At 42.3% G+C, this 17,676-nt stretch overlaps 1 protein-coding gene across 1 annotated transcript in view; it reads right to left on the bottom strand.

The window, feature by feature from the left end:
• Positions 1-17,676, bottom strand: part of PCDH15 (protocadherin related 15) — a 2,701,201-nt gene that overhangs the window by 933,496 nt on the left and 1,750,029 nt on the right. The window contains exon 16 of the mRNA XM_086921939.1: positions 11,032-11,111. Within this exon, the coding sequence (XP_086778065.1) occupies positions 11,032-11,111 (80 nt within the window). The remainder of the gene's footprint in view (positions 1-11,031; positions 11,112-17,676) is intronic.

Genomic DNA, 17,676 nt, shown 5'->3' with positions numbered 1-17,676 from the left:
CTTTGCTTCATTAATGGGAGAGCAGGAAACCTGAATTTCTTTTGGGCAAGGGGGCGGGGAGCCGCCAGACACCGTGGGGGCATTGGGGATTCCACCACAGTCCCCATCAAAGAGGTCAGGCCCCGGGGGAAGGGTTACCCAGGGCCGAAAAAGGCCCAGGGATAGGGGGCCCCCCTCTCTTATGTATTTAAAATAGTAATAATAATTAATAAGACAGGCCTGGGGATATAGGGCCAAAAAATAATAAAGGGAAGGGGGGCCACTCAGCCCCCTTCCAAAAACCAAATAAAAAAAAAGCATGTTGCTCGCGGGAGGTCCCGCCCGTCCCTGCACAACTGTGCAAACACACCTCCTGGCACATTCTAAGCAAGAGGATTAAGTTCCCTTCATTCCTGAGGGTCTCTGGGGGCCAGCAAGCCCACCAGGTATCTCCAGTGAGCCCCACACAGTGGGATTGCTGAGAGGTGGTCCGAGGCCATGCCACTTTTTACACCACTCTGCAAACGCGCCTCTTGGCATTCTGCTGGAGGTGCGATGTGGTCCTCTTGTGTCCTGAGGACCTTCCTTTTCTGCACCTCACTTGCCTATTTCTGCACTTCTATTGCTTCTTTCTACACCTCTTGCTTCTTTCAGCAATTCTCTTGCCTCTCTCTACACTTCTCTTGCTTTTTCCTATACCTCTCTTGCATCTTTCTGCACATCCATTTCCTCTTTCTGCACCTCACTTGCTTCTTTCTGTACCCCTCTTGCCTCTTTCTGCACCCAAACCACTCTTTCTGTACCTCTCATGCCTTTGCTGCACCCTTGTTCCCTTTTACCGTACCTTTCCTGCCTGTGTCTGCACCTCTCTTGCCTCTTTATGTACCTCTGTTGCTTCTTTCTGCACTTCTCTTCCTTTTTTCTACACCATCCTGCCTCTTTCTGTACCCCTCTTGCAACTTTGTTCACCTCTCCTACCTCTTTCTGCATACCTCCTGCCTCTTTTTGTACCTCTGTTTGTTCTTTCTGCACTGTTCTTGCTTCTTTCTGAACCTCTTTTGCAAATCTCTGCATCCCTCATGTCACTTTTTACACCTGTCTTACATATTTCTCCACCTCTCTTGCTTCTTTCTGCACTTCTCTACTTCTTTCTGCACTGTTCTTGCTTCTTACTGCACCTCTGACTTAGAGGTAGCTTTAATCCCTCTGCCCTATTATGTACTAGGGCCTTACAAGGGAGGTCATTTCACTCCTAGGGGTACCCCAACCCAAAGTATACGCTAGTGTATGTAGGTGTTTTCTGGCCTAGTTAGTCAGAGTCAGTTACCACCAGTACCAGTCAGGAAAAGGTTGGGGGCACATGATGACTTTGTAACAAGGCCTCTTTCTGCACCTCTGTTGGTTCTTTCTTCGTCTTTCTGGACTTCTCTTGCCTCTTTCTGCATTTCACTTGCTTCTTTATGCACCTTTCTTCATCTTTCTGCACATGTCCTACCCCTGTAGGCCCAGTTAGAAATTAGCAATTAAAAAAACCTTTGTAATGCACCCAAAAAACCCACAGGTTTTAGGGATGTTATAGTTAGAAATTACCATTTAAAAAACCTTGGAAATTCACTGAAAAAACCACAGGTTTCAGGGACGTTATAGTTAGTTGGACATTTCACTTGTACAAAACCTAGTTAGTTGAGATAACTATATCTCGCGCCCCCGTAATGCGCTGCTGATTACGTCTCATATTACATCATTCATGGCATGGTCAGTGACATCGCTGATGACATCACATCACTAATGACATCACTGATGACATCTCAAATGACATCACTGATGACAACACTGGTGGCATCATTCACGTGATAATCTGATGCACCTCCTCATACCCTAATATAACCTTTGATACACCCACTCTAAAATATAGACTACTATTTTCGAAACCATAGACACACCAATACCAGTTACTACATATCCACTCACTGATTTCTAGGTCTACACACGCATCCACTCATTCACCCATACAGTCCATCATACATGCAGTCTCTTATCAATACAGCACTATCACATGCACTCATACACCTACACAGACCCTCACACACCGCCACTTGTCCATAGAGTTACTCACACACCTAGTGAGTCATGTAAAGAATTAATCACACTCCCATTTACTCATCTATACAGTTATACACACATTACCTCATTTTTCATACAGATAATAACACATACTTACTCTTCTATACAATAACTGATACAAGAACACACTCATACATACAGCCACTCTCACAATCACTCACTCTCACATATCGTCATTTATATACTCCAACACTCACATATACTGCATTTTATATATGTAGTTACTCTCACATGTACCACTGAGACATCCATTTACTAACCAACACACCCATACACACTCTTGCCCACCCAAACAGCCCTTCACATATGCACTCTTGAACCCATACACACAGTGAATCACCCACTCACACATGTATTCACAGAGTCACGCACCCCCACCCACCCACACAGATACTCAGGCACCCATACAGATACTCAGACAACCAATCAATAGCCCATATAGACACTCATGTAGCTACTCACCATCCCATGCAGCCGCTTACATGCCAAATGACAGACTGATACAGACATTCACACAGATTAGTCCCTAACCCATGCATTCAGTAAGACACGTTTAATCAATCACTTATAGAGTCAGTCACCCATCTACTAAATTATCCATTCTGAAACTAATACACCAACTCATCTTTCAATACACCTTGGCATATACATATATAAAAACATATTTAAACTTTACAGAAACACACAGTCACTGGATGATGTCATCAGTGATGTCATCAATGATGTCATTCGAGATGTCTTCAGTGATGTAATCAGGTATGTCCCTGACCATGTCATGAATGATGTAATATGTGACGTCATCATCAGAACATCTATAAAGTATTGTAAGTACACCAAACAGATAAAAGAAAAGGTGCATAAGGGACAGGAAGGAGCCAACTATTTTTCAGGCTCTCAGAAATACTATCTTTCAGCAGTCTACAATCCAGATCTTGCAATTGTAATGAGAGTGAGAGAAATACTAATATATGGTGTGGTCCACAAATACAGTTTTGGAGTAATTTGTGTTTTACGTTGAAGGGGAGCTGATGCAGTAGTTGGTTACCACCTTTGGACAATGTGAATGGTTGTTGATTAGTGGAACTTTAATGACATTTTCTGCTTTCAGCCGAAACAAAGATATTTTTGCGGAAATTCTGAACACAACAAGACACAATAGCATAACACAACAAGACAAAATAACAACATAACAAGCACATACTCTGACACAACACAACAGAGGAACTACAACAGAATGTTACATAACAATCACACCACAGCATACTAAGAACAAACTAAAAGTGCAAATTTAGAGCATGACAAAGACCACAACACGAAATGGGGGGGAGAAGGAGGATAAACTAAACTAGGTCGGCCTCCAGTCTATATCAGAAAATAAGGAACCCACTGTGATGGGTTCAGAGACCTAGTGTGTGTGTATGGTTACTGCCAAATTTTGTCAGTTTCTACCAAAATGAGAGAGAAAAATTTCTTTCTAGAGTCCCCTCACTCACCGGGGTTTCCCCACGGTGACATGCTTCATCATTGGGGCCATCCCAGTTCTCTACGAAAAGGGGCGTGCTGCGACTAGCGGACTATGCAGGAGCACTATATTTGTGAAAGGCTATGTGTGGTGTAGAGTGTTGTGGTGGTGGAGTGGGTGCGTGATTAAAAATACCGTGCTAGTGGGCCTCAACAATTTATTCTGCTCCTAGTTTGGTATACTAAAATGGGGTAACACTGTTATCTAACCTTAAATTTGGGCTAGATCAGTGTTCTGTGGTCGACATGTTTCAAGCTCCCTAAGCTTTTCATCAGGACCATACAGGGTCCAGCCCTGTATATTCCACTCCTATATTTAAATAAATAGGTTTTTTTTTTAAATTTATTTTACTTTGCGCTGTTAATGATTAAACATGCGTTTTTATAAATACGATTTGTATCTTATTGGCGTATCTGTGAAAGAGAATGACACTTAGTTAGTGGCAAACATCCCCCCCTAAAGAGCAAGGGGATCACACATGCAGCTCACATTGTCTAGGGCGTGAGTGTGCCTTGTGCACCTTATCGGTGCGTGCAGGCTAGAAATTTTTCTTTCTCATTTTGGTAGAAACTGACAAAATTTGGCAGTAACCATACACACAAACTAGGTCTCTGAACCCATCACAGTGGGTTCCTGATTTTCTGATATAGACTGGAGGCCGACCTAGTTTAGTTTATCCTCCTTCTCCCCCCCATTTCTTGTTTGCATTAGGCAGCCACGGGCTGCGGGAGTTTTCTCTTGATTCTTACACAATAGGTCATCTGAACGGTGAAGCCCAGGTGACCTAGTGACTAGACACCACACACTAAACATCACTAAGTTATCATGGCACAAAATACAGGTCTGTCTTTATCAGAAGATTAAGTAGACAGGGCTATTGCCTCCATGCTACCACACGCAGGGGCACCTAACGGAGAAAATAGTGATGCAAGCCAGTGTTGGGATGAACTCAAAGAGTTAAAAAGGACACAGATCAAAACATTGATACATGGCATCATGATGGCGGAATACCTACAAGCCAATGCAGCACCAAGAGGCCTCATAGTCAGGAACGAACCATTTATATTTCAACATGACAAACAGTTCAAGCTAGATTGGTCACAAATATCATGGCACTGCACCAGGGACTGGCTAGTTCTGATTATAAAAACAGCGACCAGACTAGTAGATTCCCTAAAAGAGGAGATTCAATCCATGGAGATTCATCTGAAATCCTTCCAAAATCCAATAGAACTTAAAAAAAGATTGGATGAGCTTAATAAAACCATGGCCGATTTTGAGATCAGTCTTAAGGACTCAAAATATATCAAACTATCTAAAGACAAAAAAACATTCTCACACGAGAAAGTGTATCCATATGTCAGGGATGACTATAGAACCAGCAGCAGAAATCCAGGTTACAACACTGATACTGACGGGCCTGACACAGGATCAGATAGCTCAGGGGGAACAAGTAATTATAATACCACCCCCAACAGAAGACCCAAACGAGGAAGAGGAAACATGAGGAACTATAGAGGAAACTCGGCACCTATGTGGCCAATGTATCAAGATCCATATAATTACGGTCCTCCACCACCAACCTTCTTCTACGGCTGGGCTGGACCCTGTATGGTCCTGATGAAAAGCTTGGGGAGCTTGAAACATGTCGATCACAGAACACTGATCTAGCCCACATTTAAGGTTAGATAACAGTGTTACCCCATTTTAGTATACCAAACTAGGAGCAGAATAAATTGTTGAGGCCCACTAGCACGGTATTTTTAATCACGCACCCACTCCACCACCACAACACTTTACACCACACATAGCCTTTCACAAATATAGTGCTCCTGCGTAGTCCGCTAGTCGCAGCACGCCCCTTTTCGTAGAGAACTGGGATGGCCCCAATGATGAAGCATGTCACCGTGGGGAAACCCCGGTGAGTGAGGGGACTCTAGAAAGAAATTTTTCTTTCTCATTTTGGTAGAAACTGACAAAATTTGGCAGTAACCATACACACCATCCCCAAAGACCACAACACTCCATCAACATAAGAAAAGTGGGACATGAAAAAATTTCACTTTGCATACATCTATTTTGACTAGCCTCTAAAAGATATTTTCATTGGGCTGTAAGTGTCCGATCAGAAAAATAAAAGTTCATGATGAAATCACTAGTCAGTTAACGTTGGATTGAGATACGATATAGATGCGATTAAACCACTATTTATAATATTTTTATAAAAAATGTAATTCATTGGTGAAGTTTGATTTTCAGTAAATATATTTAGGGAATGTGACTTTTAAAAAGTCACAATTTACCTGTTTGAGCCTCCAGGAGTCTAATTAGCAGAAGAATGCTGGTAGATGGTCCTGCCAGTGCTTCCACTTAATGAGGTGTTAAAACTGCTTCCAGTATAGTAACAATGGCTTTGGCCTTTTCACAAGGTGAGTGAGGTTCATGACAGATCTCAGCTCAGGAAGGACAGCTCGGTGGGTCCAACAATTTATTGAACTTGGAAAGGACCATAGTTAGGCCTGACCATTCATAGTTGAGTGTAAAAAGAGAACTGAGAAGGTAAGCCTTTTCTTCTGTAGGCCCATTGAAGCTAATTTGCCACCATCACAGTGGGAGGGGGAGCTGGTCTGAGAACCTGTTAGATTTAATTGACAAGGGAACTCTTGATTTTTCTAAACACACCCTTGGCGGGTAAACAAGCTCCTCTCAGGGTCTGCAAGATTCTGTCATGTTGGATTTGTCTCAGAATAGTGTACTGTGGCATAGTTTGCAGTAAGGCAAGCAATTGGGTCCTATGTCCAAAGGTAGAAATCTTGACCACCTGCGAAAAGTCATCCCCGTTCTGCGAAGACTTTGGCAACTGTAACATTTTACTTTCTCTAGCTCAGAGCTTTCCTGCTAAAACCAATGGCTTCAGCTGGACCTTTTCTATAAGCTATCTGGCTTTGACTGGACGTCATTAGATACAGCCTGTAACCTTTCCAGGCTGATGGATTTCAAGTTATACTTCAGATATTCAGTCAGAAGGTAAATCATTCAACAGTACAAACACACTTGGTGTATCCAACCCGCGCTCCGACGTGGTTGACCGAAATCATGCCTTGGTTCCAGTCAACTGTGAAAAGTGACTACTGATAGGAGCTTTACTTTTTCGCAACACGTTTTGCCTTAAATATTTAAAAATGTATATCTCTGGCTCTTCTTCTTGGGTTTTTGCCCTTTTAGTGTCATTTTATTTTCTCTATATGAATAAATTGTTTGTTGGATTGTTTTTTTACTGCTAAATAAGTTACACATGTTCCTTAGTTAAGCCTGTCTCTTCTGTGCCAAAGCTACCAGGAGTTTCAGCCAAGGTTTTTAATGATGAAACATTGTTTTACTCTAACAAGTTTGAGGCCTTACTCCTTATAGAAAGATCACGTCCACCTTAATTATTAACCCACTTACTGGCAATTTATTATTTTACTTGGCAAAAAGAGACAAATTATACAACATTATTGAGCATATTCTATGGTACTATTGTTCTCAATTTAACACACATGATTACTGTCTGTGGAAAGGTTGCACCTCATTAGTACCAAAATCGACTGAAAGAACCTGTAATTCAACTGGAAATATGCAACTAAAAGGGAAATAGTCATCATTTTCAAAGGTTTTTCCACTGCAAAGACACATTGCAAATTACAGTTCTAAGTACCTTTCATTGCATCTGTGTCAGCAAATCTTTTATTTATGTTCAATTCTGGGAATTGTACTACAGGTTGTTGAATATGTGACAACTATGATAAATCCATATTTATGTTGAAAATGCAATGGCTGCAAAATAATAATTTTAGTGACATTGACAATGCTCTAGCAAAACAAGACAGAATAGTAAATGGAACAAATGTTAATATATGCTGAAATTGTATGTGTTTATGTGGCAGACTGCAATTGAACGTTATATGCATTGTTAGGGCCACCAATAAAGCCTTTCTATCTTAATGATGAAAACATTGTCACAAATGTCAGCTTTTTTGGCCCACATTTATTAGGTTTTTTTTAATCTCACTTCTGTATCTGCAGTATACATATGAACTGGTATTCTGTTTATGTACACCTATAGTGATTTGCAGGTGATGTTTTGTGTGCACGTCGGGTCACCTTTTGATTGAAGGCTCCTCAAAAAGCAATTTTATTATGTGAAGGAAGCAAATAATAGAAGCACATGCTGTTGTTGCTTGCCCACTTCCACCAAGGATTTGGGATTTCATTATTCTCTGTCTTGCCTATCCTGCACACTGGTGAGTCACATGATATATGGTCCGAAGTTGGGAAATTATTTTCTATTTGTGGTGTGGCATCACGCATATTAAAAAAAAGATTCTACTTCCTTATTTTGTAATGTATTATACCTATGACTGCACCACACTATGAGGTTGATTATGATGATGGTGGGACCGACACTGATGTGCTGTCGCTACCTGTCCCTCCGACATCTATATGAGTGGTCAGACCGCCACATTATGATATGGCCGATCGGACTAAATTGCCCTAGGCACCGACTGACAGCTTCCAACTGGCTCAAGGAGCCATTCGGTCGGTCTGTCCGATCACATTCCCCACAATGGAGGCTGTGCCGACTCAGGCAACGCCATGGGGATTACGATCCACCTTTCTGCCACCGTTTGGTTCTTCCAACCCAAAAAGGCTGGCGAAAAGGTTTTATTGGAGCCCCTAACAGGGCCCCTGTCTCCATTGGCCCTCTGTTATGGGCCCTAGGCAACACCTGTGGTTCCGCCCTAAATATTCCTGCATCATGTGGCAGGCACCACATCGTGCCTGCCACATTGGTGCAGGGATGTTTAAAAATATCTCTTTTGGCATTAGGGCTTGTGCTGCGGCCCTTTTCTGGGCTGCAGCACAAGGCTCAATACAAAGAGGCATGTTTCCGAGTGCCTACATGGCAGTTGGATCCTGATTTGGTGATCAGGACCGCCAGCTATCTGACAGCTGGTACCTTTACCACAATGATGCCGGTCGTAAACTCATCTGACTTGCATTGTAATCTGCCCCTAAATATCTACAATATCATCATAGTGTGGACATTTCGTAGGTTAAGTACTAAACAAAAACAGTTGCCAATCGTATGTAATGATCAAGCAAACAATGCAACCTAAAATAGGACTTTGACCTATGTATTTGCCAAAGAAAAATGCACAGTATTGTTAGAGCAGCTAATTAATAATTTCCAACACCCTACAGTAATCCACACAAGCTATGTCCATTCAATTTAATGTGAAAAATAGGAGCATCTCTAAGTCAAACCAAACAGCCTACCCAGTTTACCAAAGAATACTCAAAAACCATTGAAAGGTAAGAAAGAAACTGCAATTCAACTAGAAATATGCCACTCCAAAAAAGGACACACCAACACTAAAGTACACATTTTGCAAGTAAGAGAAGCATAATAAGAGCCATAAAAGTGAATTCTGGTACAAGTATAAATTCACATTTATGGCACATATTCTGGTGCAGGGCGTAAGTTTTAATTCTGAATTTTATTAATTCAGCGTGACTCTTGAAAGCGGAATTACTTGATTAACTAAATGTCACCTCTCTTCCGTCGGAAGAATGCAGTGATCTCTAAAGTTTAGAAAATCAGTGCATACTTCTCAGAGCCTTTGAATACTCTCCAGTGATTAACTTTTAATCACTGCAGAGTATTGTTGGGGTGCCTAGTGTTATATGCAGTGGTTTCCACTGCATATTTATCAGTGCCCTTCAACACTGTGCTGTATTTAACTTTTAATTACTGCAGAGTATTCCAGGGACACCGAGTGATATATGCAGTGGTTTCTAAAGTTTAGAATAGAAACCATTGCATATTCCACTCACCGACCTACTTCATACTGTGCAGTGATTACAAGTTTTAATCACTGCAGAGTATGTAAAGGGTGGGCGCCGAATTGTATGCACTGGTTTGTAAACTTTAGAAACCACTGTATACCACACTGAATGTTTGACTGCGCTAATTTCATAGCTCAAAATGCACACTAGCATCCGTTTGTGGATGCGAGGTTGCATTTGCTGAAAGAAAATAGCACCAGATGCCTTCTTAGCCCCGCAGCGGAATTTTAATGCAGATTTGCATACTTCAGTGGAATGAAACTTTGCCAATTCTGCCCACCTCTGCACAATTCCTCTGCTTGTGCAGCTAAGGGCCAGAGAACAGCGGGGATCTTTTCTCCAGTGATCACTTTAAATCCAGATTAAAGCTACATATTTACACGGTTTTGAACTATGATAAGCTTGCTGAAATGTACAGTGAACCTTCTTTGCAGATATGCTTTCAATCATCTGGGAGTTACACCTACTGGGGCTCAATATGCCATGGGCCTCATTTATGAAAAGTGACGCATCGCTGCGTCAAAATAGCGATGCGTCACTTTTCACTGCGCACTCCTTGCGACACCAATGATGCGTCATATTTAATGTATGACGCATCATGTCGCAAGGAGTTACAGATACGTCAGTATTTCTGACGTATCTGTAAGCGCAAAAGTGACGCATTGCTGGAGTGTGTCACAAAAGTGACGCAACTCCAGCAATGCGTCCTTTCACATGGGGAAAGCCCCATGTGAAAGGGCTTGCGTCAGTCTTATGCCTGCTGTGAGGCAGGCGCAAGATTTTGACGCAACAGCATCCTAAAAGTGACGCAGTGAAATCTCATAGATTTCACTGTGTCACTATTACGAAGCTTTTTGCGGGGGAATGCCCCCTCTGCATACATTATACCTGACGCAGGTATAATGTGGCGCAGAGGTTTAAAAAGTGACGCATCTACCTAGATGCGTCACTTTTTAAATATGGTGCAACAAGGCGCATATTTTACGCCGCTGGTGCGTCACAAAAAGTGACGCACCGGCGGCGCAAAACTGACGCAATGCCTCATAAATAAGGGCCCTGGTATTTTGTTTTACTCCATGCCTCTAATGTTAACAATACATTCTTTGTCAAGGTTTTCGTAAGTACTATATATAGAAGTTAGATTTTTTTGTTTTGAAAGTAACATGAATTTTTCTAGAGTTTTTAAAATACCAGAAATGAAGAAAAAAACACTAAACTTACAACTATATGGATTTCTTATTACAGAGTAACGCCTGACCTGTAAAACTCCAACCTGTTGTCAATTTGCTACTAAAGTGTCTTTGACACTGAGAAATAATATGTGGTTATTTATATTCAAAATATATCTCGAGGTAAAGATTGCAGGCAGGACGTCAATATCAATGTTCTCATTTGCAGCCAAAAGCAAAACAACACACCGATGAACAGATTTTAAAAAAAATGAGATTTCATTCGATTGCTCATGGCCAAAGACACGGTGAAGTAGAAATCGAATCCTCATGGTTTTATTTGCTTACCTTCGAGACAGATTGAAGACTTGCTGGGGGTCTCCGTTCTGAATGAGGTAAGTGATTGGATCGCCTTCCCGGTCTATTGCCTTGAGAAGGGAAAGACAATAAGAAATTGTATGTTATACAACTAAATACTAAAGACAATGTACACGTTGTACACACAAGGGTATAGCTATTGACAGAACTGTACCAGCCACAAAACAAGGGTCTTCACTCAGAGTATATATATTAGATGTCCTGCCCGAAAAACCATATGCTGTTTATTTTAGGAAGACCTCTCTTCATTAAATAAAGGGGCATATTACCAAGCAATAGCGATAATTATTGCTATTGCTTGGTTAGAGACAAAAATGTACCGCTGAACTGCGGCGATTTTTATCGCACATAAACCTTGGTATTTCTAAGGTTTATCGCAAATGCGATAAAAATCGGCCGCAATGCATGAATATCGCTGAAAAGTCAGTGATATTCATGCATTACCGAGCTAATGCTCCTAGCCATGTTATCCACCTCCCATTGGATAACATGGCTAAGACCTGCTCAGGGCAGGTGTTAGCTTTTGGAGATATTCGCGCTTAGCGCAAATATCTCCAAAATTTGGTAATAGGAGACAGCGATGCTAGCGACTGTTTTCAGTCGCTAACATCTTGGCACGCCCACTTTGCATGTCATTAGTGATAAATATCACTGACATGCAAAGTGGGGCCGAAGATGGTTGCTATCTCCTACTAGCTGTCACTAACTGGTGTTAGCGACAGCTAGGTAATAGGGAGATAATCTTATCTCCGCTTTCTTGGCTTTTAATGCCAAAAAAGCGGAGATAAACCCCCTTGATAATATGCCCCAAAAATCCTCTACATTCCTTTACAGTGGCGCTCTCATTTCAGCTTTGTGATTTACTGTATTTTATAACTCCCCCCTCAGCAGCATAGGAAAACTGAACTACAAAATACACTCAAACTAATGCAATGTAAGTTATTGCAGGCCTCCTAAAAGTACAGCAATTGGAAAGAAGCGAAACAACAAAAGATGAGCTGTACATCTTTCAGGTATGCAAGGGATTTAGTTCATCTTTGATATTTGGTGGGTGGGAGGGGTATTTTAAGCCTCTGTCACAGTACTTGTAAAAGGTCGGCTGCCCAGCGTTAAATTGTCAATACAAGAAGAGAAGAGCAGACCTGAATCTCAATAATTTCCATAGACATTAGATTGAGGTGCCTGGCGCCTCTATGCATACAAAGTTGCAAATTAAATGAGGCGCTTAACTTACCATAGTGTGACATAAAGGAAAGCAGGTCTATTAAAAAACAGAGAACTAATGGAAATAAGCAAGACTCCAATGAAGAATCGAGGGGCAGAGTTATTACCCTTTCACGAAACGCAGCGATACACTTTGCTGCGCTGTATGAAAAGGAGAGGGCAGGAATGCACCATAGTCAACATTATATGGCGCAATCCTGTCCTCTTGTTGCTCCTATACACGATGTGCTGCCTAGAGCCAGAGCCAAACCCTTGTGCCATGGTGCAAGGGTGTCTGTGTTGGAGGAAGGTTGTTTTTGTGCAGGAAGGGACACATTGCGGCACCAAACCAATCCTCTGAAGCGTTTTCTTCTTTCTAAGTGTGCTTAACCTCTTCGCTGCTGATGACGAGCTCGTCATCAGCCACAGTGGTCGTGTGCTGATGACGAGCAGAGCTCGTCATGTAACGCAGCTTTTTTAAATTTGCCGCACTCAGCGGGAAAAGCCGCCGCAGCGATGCGGTTAAGAATGTAACACACATAGAATAAGGAAACAACGAACCAAAGTAAAAATGCTCCTCCTCTTTGCACCTCCCCTGGGAAGGTGTAGCATTTTGATGTAGTCCCAGGTTTACCAGTCTTAGTAAATCTGGGAATGCACCAAAATCCGTAGGTGGTTGTGTGGAAACACCCACGCTTTAAGCATGGAATGCCTTCCCAGGGCAGAGTAACGCAAGGGAGCTCTTGCCGCTGCCTTATGTTACTCTAAATTCACCAAACAATGCAGAGCCATGCAATGTGGCCTTGCATTGCTTGGTAAATCTGACTTAACCCCTTCGATGCTCATGACGGAACGGTTCCGTCATGAGCTTCGGTCGAGCTGTGCTCATGACGGAACCGTTCCGTCATGACCACGCCCGTTTTCATTAGGGCCCAGCACCGGCGGTAAATCTGCACCGCACGGATGAGGTTAAGCATCGCGTTGCCAATGTGACACTGACGCAAGGGCAATGCAATCCCTTGCTAAATCTGCCCCAGAATGTATTTTTTTTTAATTCACATGTTCACTATAACCAGGGTCGGACTTGGAACAGAAACCGGCCCTGGCAAACTGCTCGGCTGGCCACCCTGGTGGGTGGGGGGGGAACAAGCTGTTTGCTAGGGCGGATTTTGTTACAGGGGGCCGATATTGACGGCCCCTGGTAACAAAACCGGCTCCCACCCTGGCGGTCCACCGGGGAAATATCCGGTGCCCGCTACAGCCAGTCCGGCCCTGACTATAACTCTACCTCCTCAGCGTATCGAGCAGAAACATTAATGTCCTGGTTTCTGCTTGGAGAAGTCAATATTTGGCAGGGTATGTTTACCTGTAATTGGAATTGTATAAGTCCCAAAAAGCTAGAAAACGTAGCAATGCGGGAAGGCCATCAGAGCTGATTAAAAACAGCATGTCTGATAGCAAACTTCCCAACCTGTATCAGAAGTAAAGCAGTGCTCGCTGGGACTAAAGCAGAGGTGCTTTCCAAAGTTTGAGGAAAATAATACAATTAGGGGGGAGGATGTAGCCTTACAGCTAGAGCGGTCGACGTGGAAAATGAGGAATCGGTTTCGAGTCTCGGCAACGATGCTCAACATCCTGTGATTCTGGGCAAATCACTTACAGCCAGATTCATCAATGTCCCGATTTGCGAGTCTTTAATAGCGATTATTAAGGAATCGCTATTAATGACTCGCAAAACGGGATTCATGTAGAAATCGCAATATTATTTGCGATTTCTACAACTTCCTTATTTGCGAGAGGCTAGGCCCATAGGAATGAATGGGGAGTCATTCCTTATTTGCGATTAGCTATTTGCTAATCGCAAATAAGGATGTGATTGCAAGGGTGCCAGGGGTGTCCAAAGGACACCCTGTAGCACCCCTGAAATGTAAATGTAGACTGATGTTGTGCACACACATGTCCAAAGGACATGTGTGTGTGTAACATACAACTTTGAAAAATGCACTAAAGTGCTTTTTTCAAAGTTTTCGCTATTTACCACGAAGTCAGACTTCGCAGTAAATAGCGGCCAAAAATAGCGATTTCGCAATTCAAAATTGGTTCATGAATTGAATTTAAGGAATCTGAAATAGAGATTCCTTAAATGCAATTCCTCGCAATTTAGCGATTTTGCAATTTGCGATTTTTGCATTTGGGATGATGAATCCCAAATGCAAAAATTGCGCTCGCAAAGGGCCAGATTCTCAGAATCTGGCCCTTTGCGAGCCGATTTTACAATGATGAATCTGGCTGTTAATCTCCCTGTGCCTAACACATACAATTAATTTGTCCTTGTGTAACGAAACTGGTGCTAGGTAAAGCGGTCAGATACCCGATATCTTCGGGTCCAGTTCGCGCTATAAAAAAACAAAAATTAAACCATACACTGTGTAGATCAGACAAATATTTTTGAGCTGCAATTTCTCCTGACCTTAGGCAACCTTTTACTAAAATGACAAAAGGGAACTGTAGAGGAGAACTTTCTGAATAAAACAATATCTTAGCCCAATACGAAGCATCCTCACCGAAGTTTACACTTTGAAATAAATAAAGCATTCCACTGCTCAGCGCAATGTTTCTCTTGAACTACAGGGAGACCTGCCTTTAGTGACAGGAAACGTATTTGCATTGACATTGTTGGTGGCAACGAGTAATTTTACCCATCTTGCAGGTGGCACAGCACAAATATTGAAGTTGTGACAGGTCCTTTAGCACAGGTTCAGGGCAATGTTACTTCTTTGCTAGGCATTTCTATGATGAACTTTGCACCGACGACTAGGAAAACAACTTTTGCATTGAATGTCTGGGGGCAAGAATTGCGTATTTTTAACTAGTAAATAAGTGCAAACGTTGGTTTGAACTTTACAGTAAAACTGCTTCAATTTACTTGCTCTGTCTGTTGATCCTCTAAAAGTAAGTATGCTTTTAGTACTGGGGTCTGCTTGCATGGGTCTTATCGATCCCTATTTATCAACATGCCAACGAAGCTTGTTGTGGAAAAAAATGTAAAATTTACAACAGCCCATCAGGGGCGGCTCTAGGGTCATGGTGGCCCTGGGCAGGGAGCGTAGGTAGGGGGCCCCGGGAGAGGGGGTCCAGGAGGGGCAGAGCGCAGAGGCCAGTAAAGAGGGGGGGGGTCAGGGTGTTTAGAAGTGGAACTGAGCCGGAGGCCGCCAAATCCCTGCCAGAGGCCGCCACACAAATATGTATCCATCCTCAGAGGATAAATATATTAAGGATATATATTGGTGTGGTGGCCCCTGGGGTTTGGTGGCCCTGTGCAGGTGCACAGCTTGCACATGCCTAAGGCCGGCCCTGAGCCCATCATTTGGTGTCAGTGAGTAGTTCATGAAACCACTTGTAACCTAATTTGCAGGATAAGTATGTGTGATATCTCGAACGTACCCCACGATTCTGGCAAAATGACTTCGGTGAATACACAGACGAATCAAGTTGTTTAACAAGTGTTACCCAAACGATTTTCTTCAACATAATGGGATTCGTTCTGGAGTATTTGATGGATTCACAAATACTATAAGCCCACACATGTAAACCAGGGGTCAAATTTATCAACATTTTACACTAATGCAACATCAATATAAGTGACATTTACCAACGCAAAATGCTGAATCAGGATTTACTTTCAAGCGCAAAACTTAAACTCTGAAGTAGCCCCGAAGTTACACAAAGTACCAGTTTGCACCACTGTGTGTCAAGGTGGGTGTCCCCTGAGCATTCTCACTCAACCACCCATGCCTATTGACACTTGAGGGGAGATTTACTAAGATTTTGTGCTGTGTTTGCGTCACAAAAATGAAGCAAATTGGTGCCAAACTTGTTTAGCGCTGGAAATAATGTAAAAGAATGCAAAGCAGCCATTGCGCTGCTTCGCTTTACTTTGCTCCATGGGGCGCACCAAGGGTGGTGCATGGGCGTTCCCATGGAACCACCCAAGGTTTCTCTCTCTAAACCCAATTTATTTAAAAACAGTAAATTGGGTTTAGCTTGAGAAAACTGCGCCTCTTTAAACTAGATGCAAGACAGGAGAAATGCTTTAATTTCTAGGAAAGAGAGAGCACAAATGCACCGGGTTATGCGCCTGTTTAAAAGAGTGAGAGACGACGTTGCACTAATGAATCAATTAACACTGTATGTGTTCTTGATGTATACTGATATTTTATTTATTATTATTTCATCTTTTTTATAGGAGATTTTTCGCTAATAAGACATCTATACAGACAAGGTGCTTATACATGTGACAGATATATTATGAGAAGGTAATACAAAATTGTAGTATCAAAAAGTCAGAATAATTCATAGAATACAGTAACACATTCCCATTTTATTTATATAGAATGGGAATGTGTTACTGTATTACCTTCTCATAATATATCTGTCACATGTTAATGCACCTTGTCTGTATAGATGTCTTATTAGCGAAAAATCTCCTATAAAAAAGATGAAATAATAATAAATAAAATATCAGTATACATCAAGAACACATACAGTGTTAATTGATTCATTAGTGCAACGTCGTCTCTCACTCTTTTAAACAGGCACTTTACCCGGTGCATTTGTGCTCTCTTTTTCCTAAATATTGTTTCCCTGCTAGGGTTCATCTCATAAGGCAGGGGCCCCATTCTTCCAAACATGAAATGCTTTAATTTCTCCTTCCTTTCTGACTTTACATGCATGCTTCACTGTGCAGCACATATGCAACGTGGGATAAACTTTGCATTGTGCCTAGCATAGTATTTTGTACAGGAAGGTTTTCCTTTCTGTACAAAACCTATGCTACATTCATGCACACACCCTAGCGGTACGGCGCTAAGGTGTGTGCATGGTGCATAGCAGCAGAAATCAGCACTGGCGCAAGGGAAAGGGGAGGAGAGAGCCATATCTTCGTAAATATGGCTCTCTCCTGCTCCCTCTCTGTCGCGCAATGCAGCACAGTGTTGCATGCCATTTTTGTAAATCTCCCCCAAAGTCCTATCTACTAACGTTTGTTGACAGGGCTGTGCACCAAAAATGTAGGCGTCCTTGAGGCAGGTGCAAAGCTGTAGAAAACATTTCTAACTTTGCATGCGTGCTGTACTGTGCAGCTCACATAAAAAGGAGAAAAAGTTTTAAACTATGTCAAAGTCCATGTCAAAGTCCAGTGAGCATGGAGGAAGCTACGGGGAGGAGGAAAGTGTTGCAGATGGTCATTGCTATACCACAAAGAACAGGCCTGGCATTGTGGATGGACGCCGCTGCAGCATAAAGATCCTGTCAGGTGTAGTGAACGGTGGTTGCTGGAGAGTAGTGTTTGCTGTCACCTCAGCCTGTCAATGCTTTAGTGCGAAGTGCAGAACTCGATCGCAGTTGTTGCTG

The sequence above is a fragment of the Lissotriton vulgaris genome, chromosome 5, assembly GCF_964263255.1.
Source record: "Lissotriton vulgaris chromosome 5, aLisVul1.2, whole genome shotgun sequence".
Lineage (NCBI taxonomy): Eukaryota > Metazoa > Chordata > Amphibia > Caudata > Salamandridae > Lissotriton > Lissotriton vulgaris.
The sequence above is the reverse complement of the archived record's forward strand: the minus strand, read 5'-3'. Positions and strand labels throughout refer to the sequence as shown.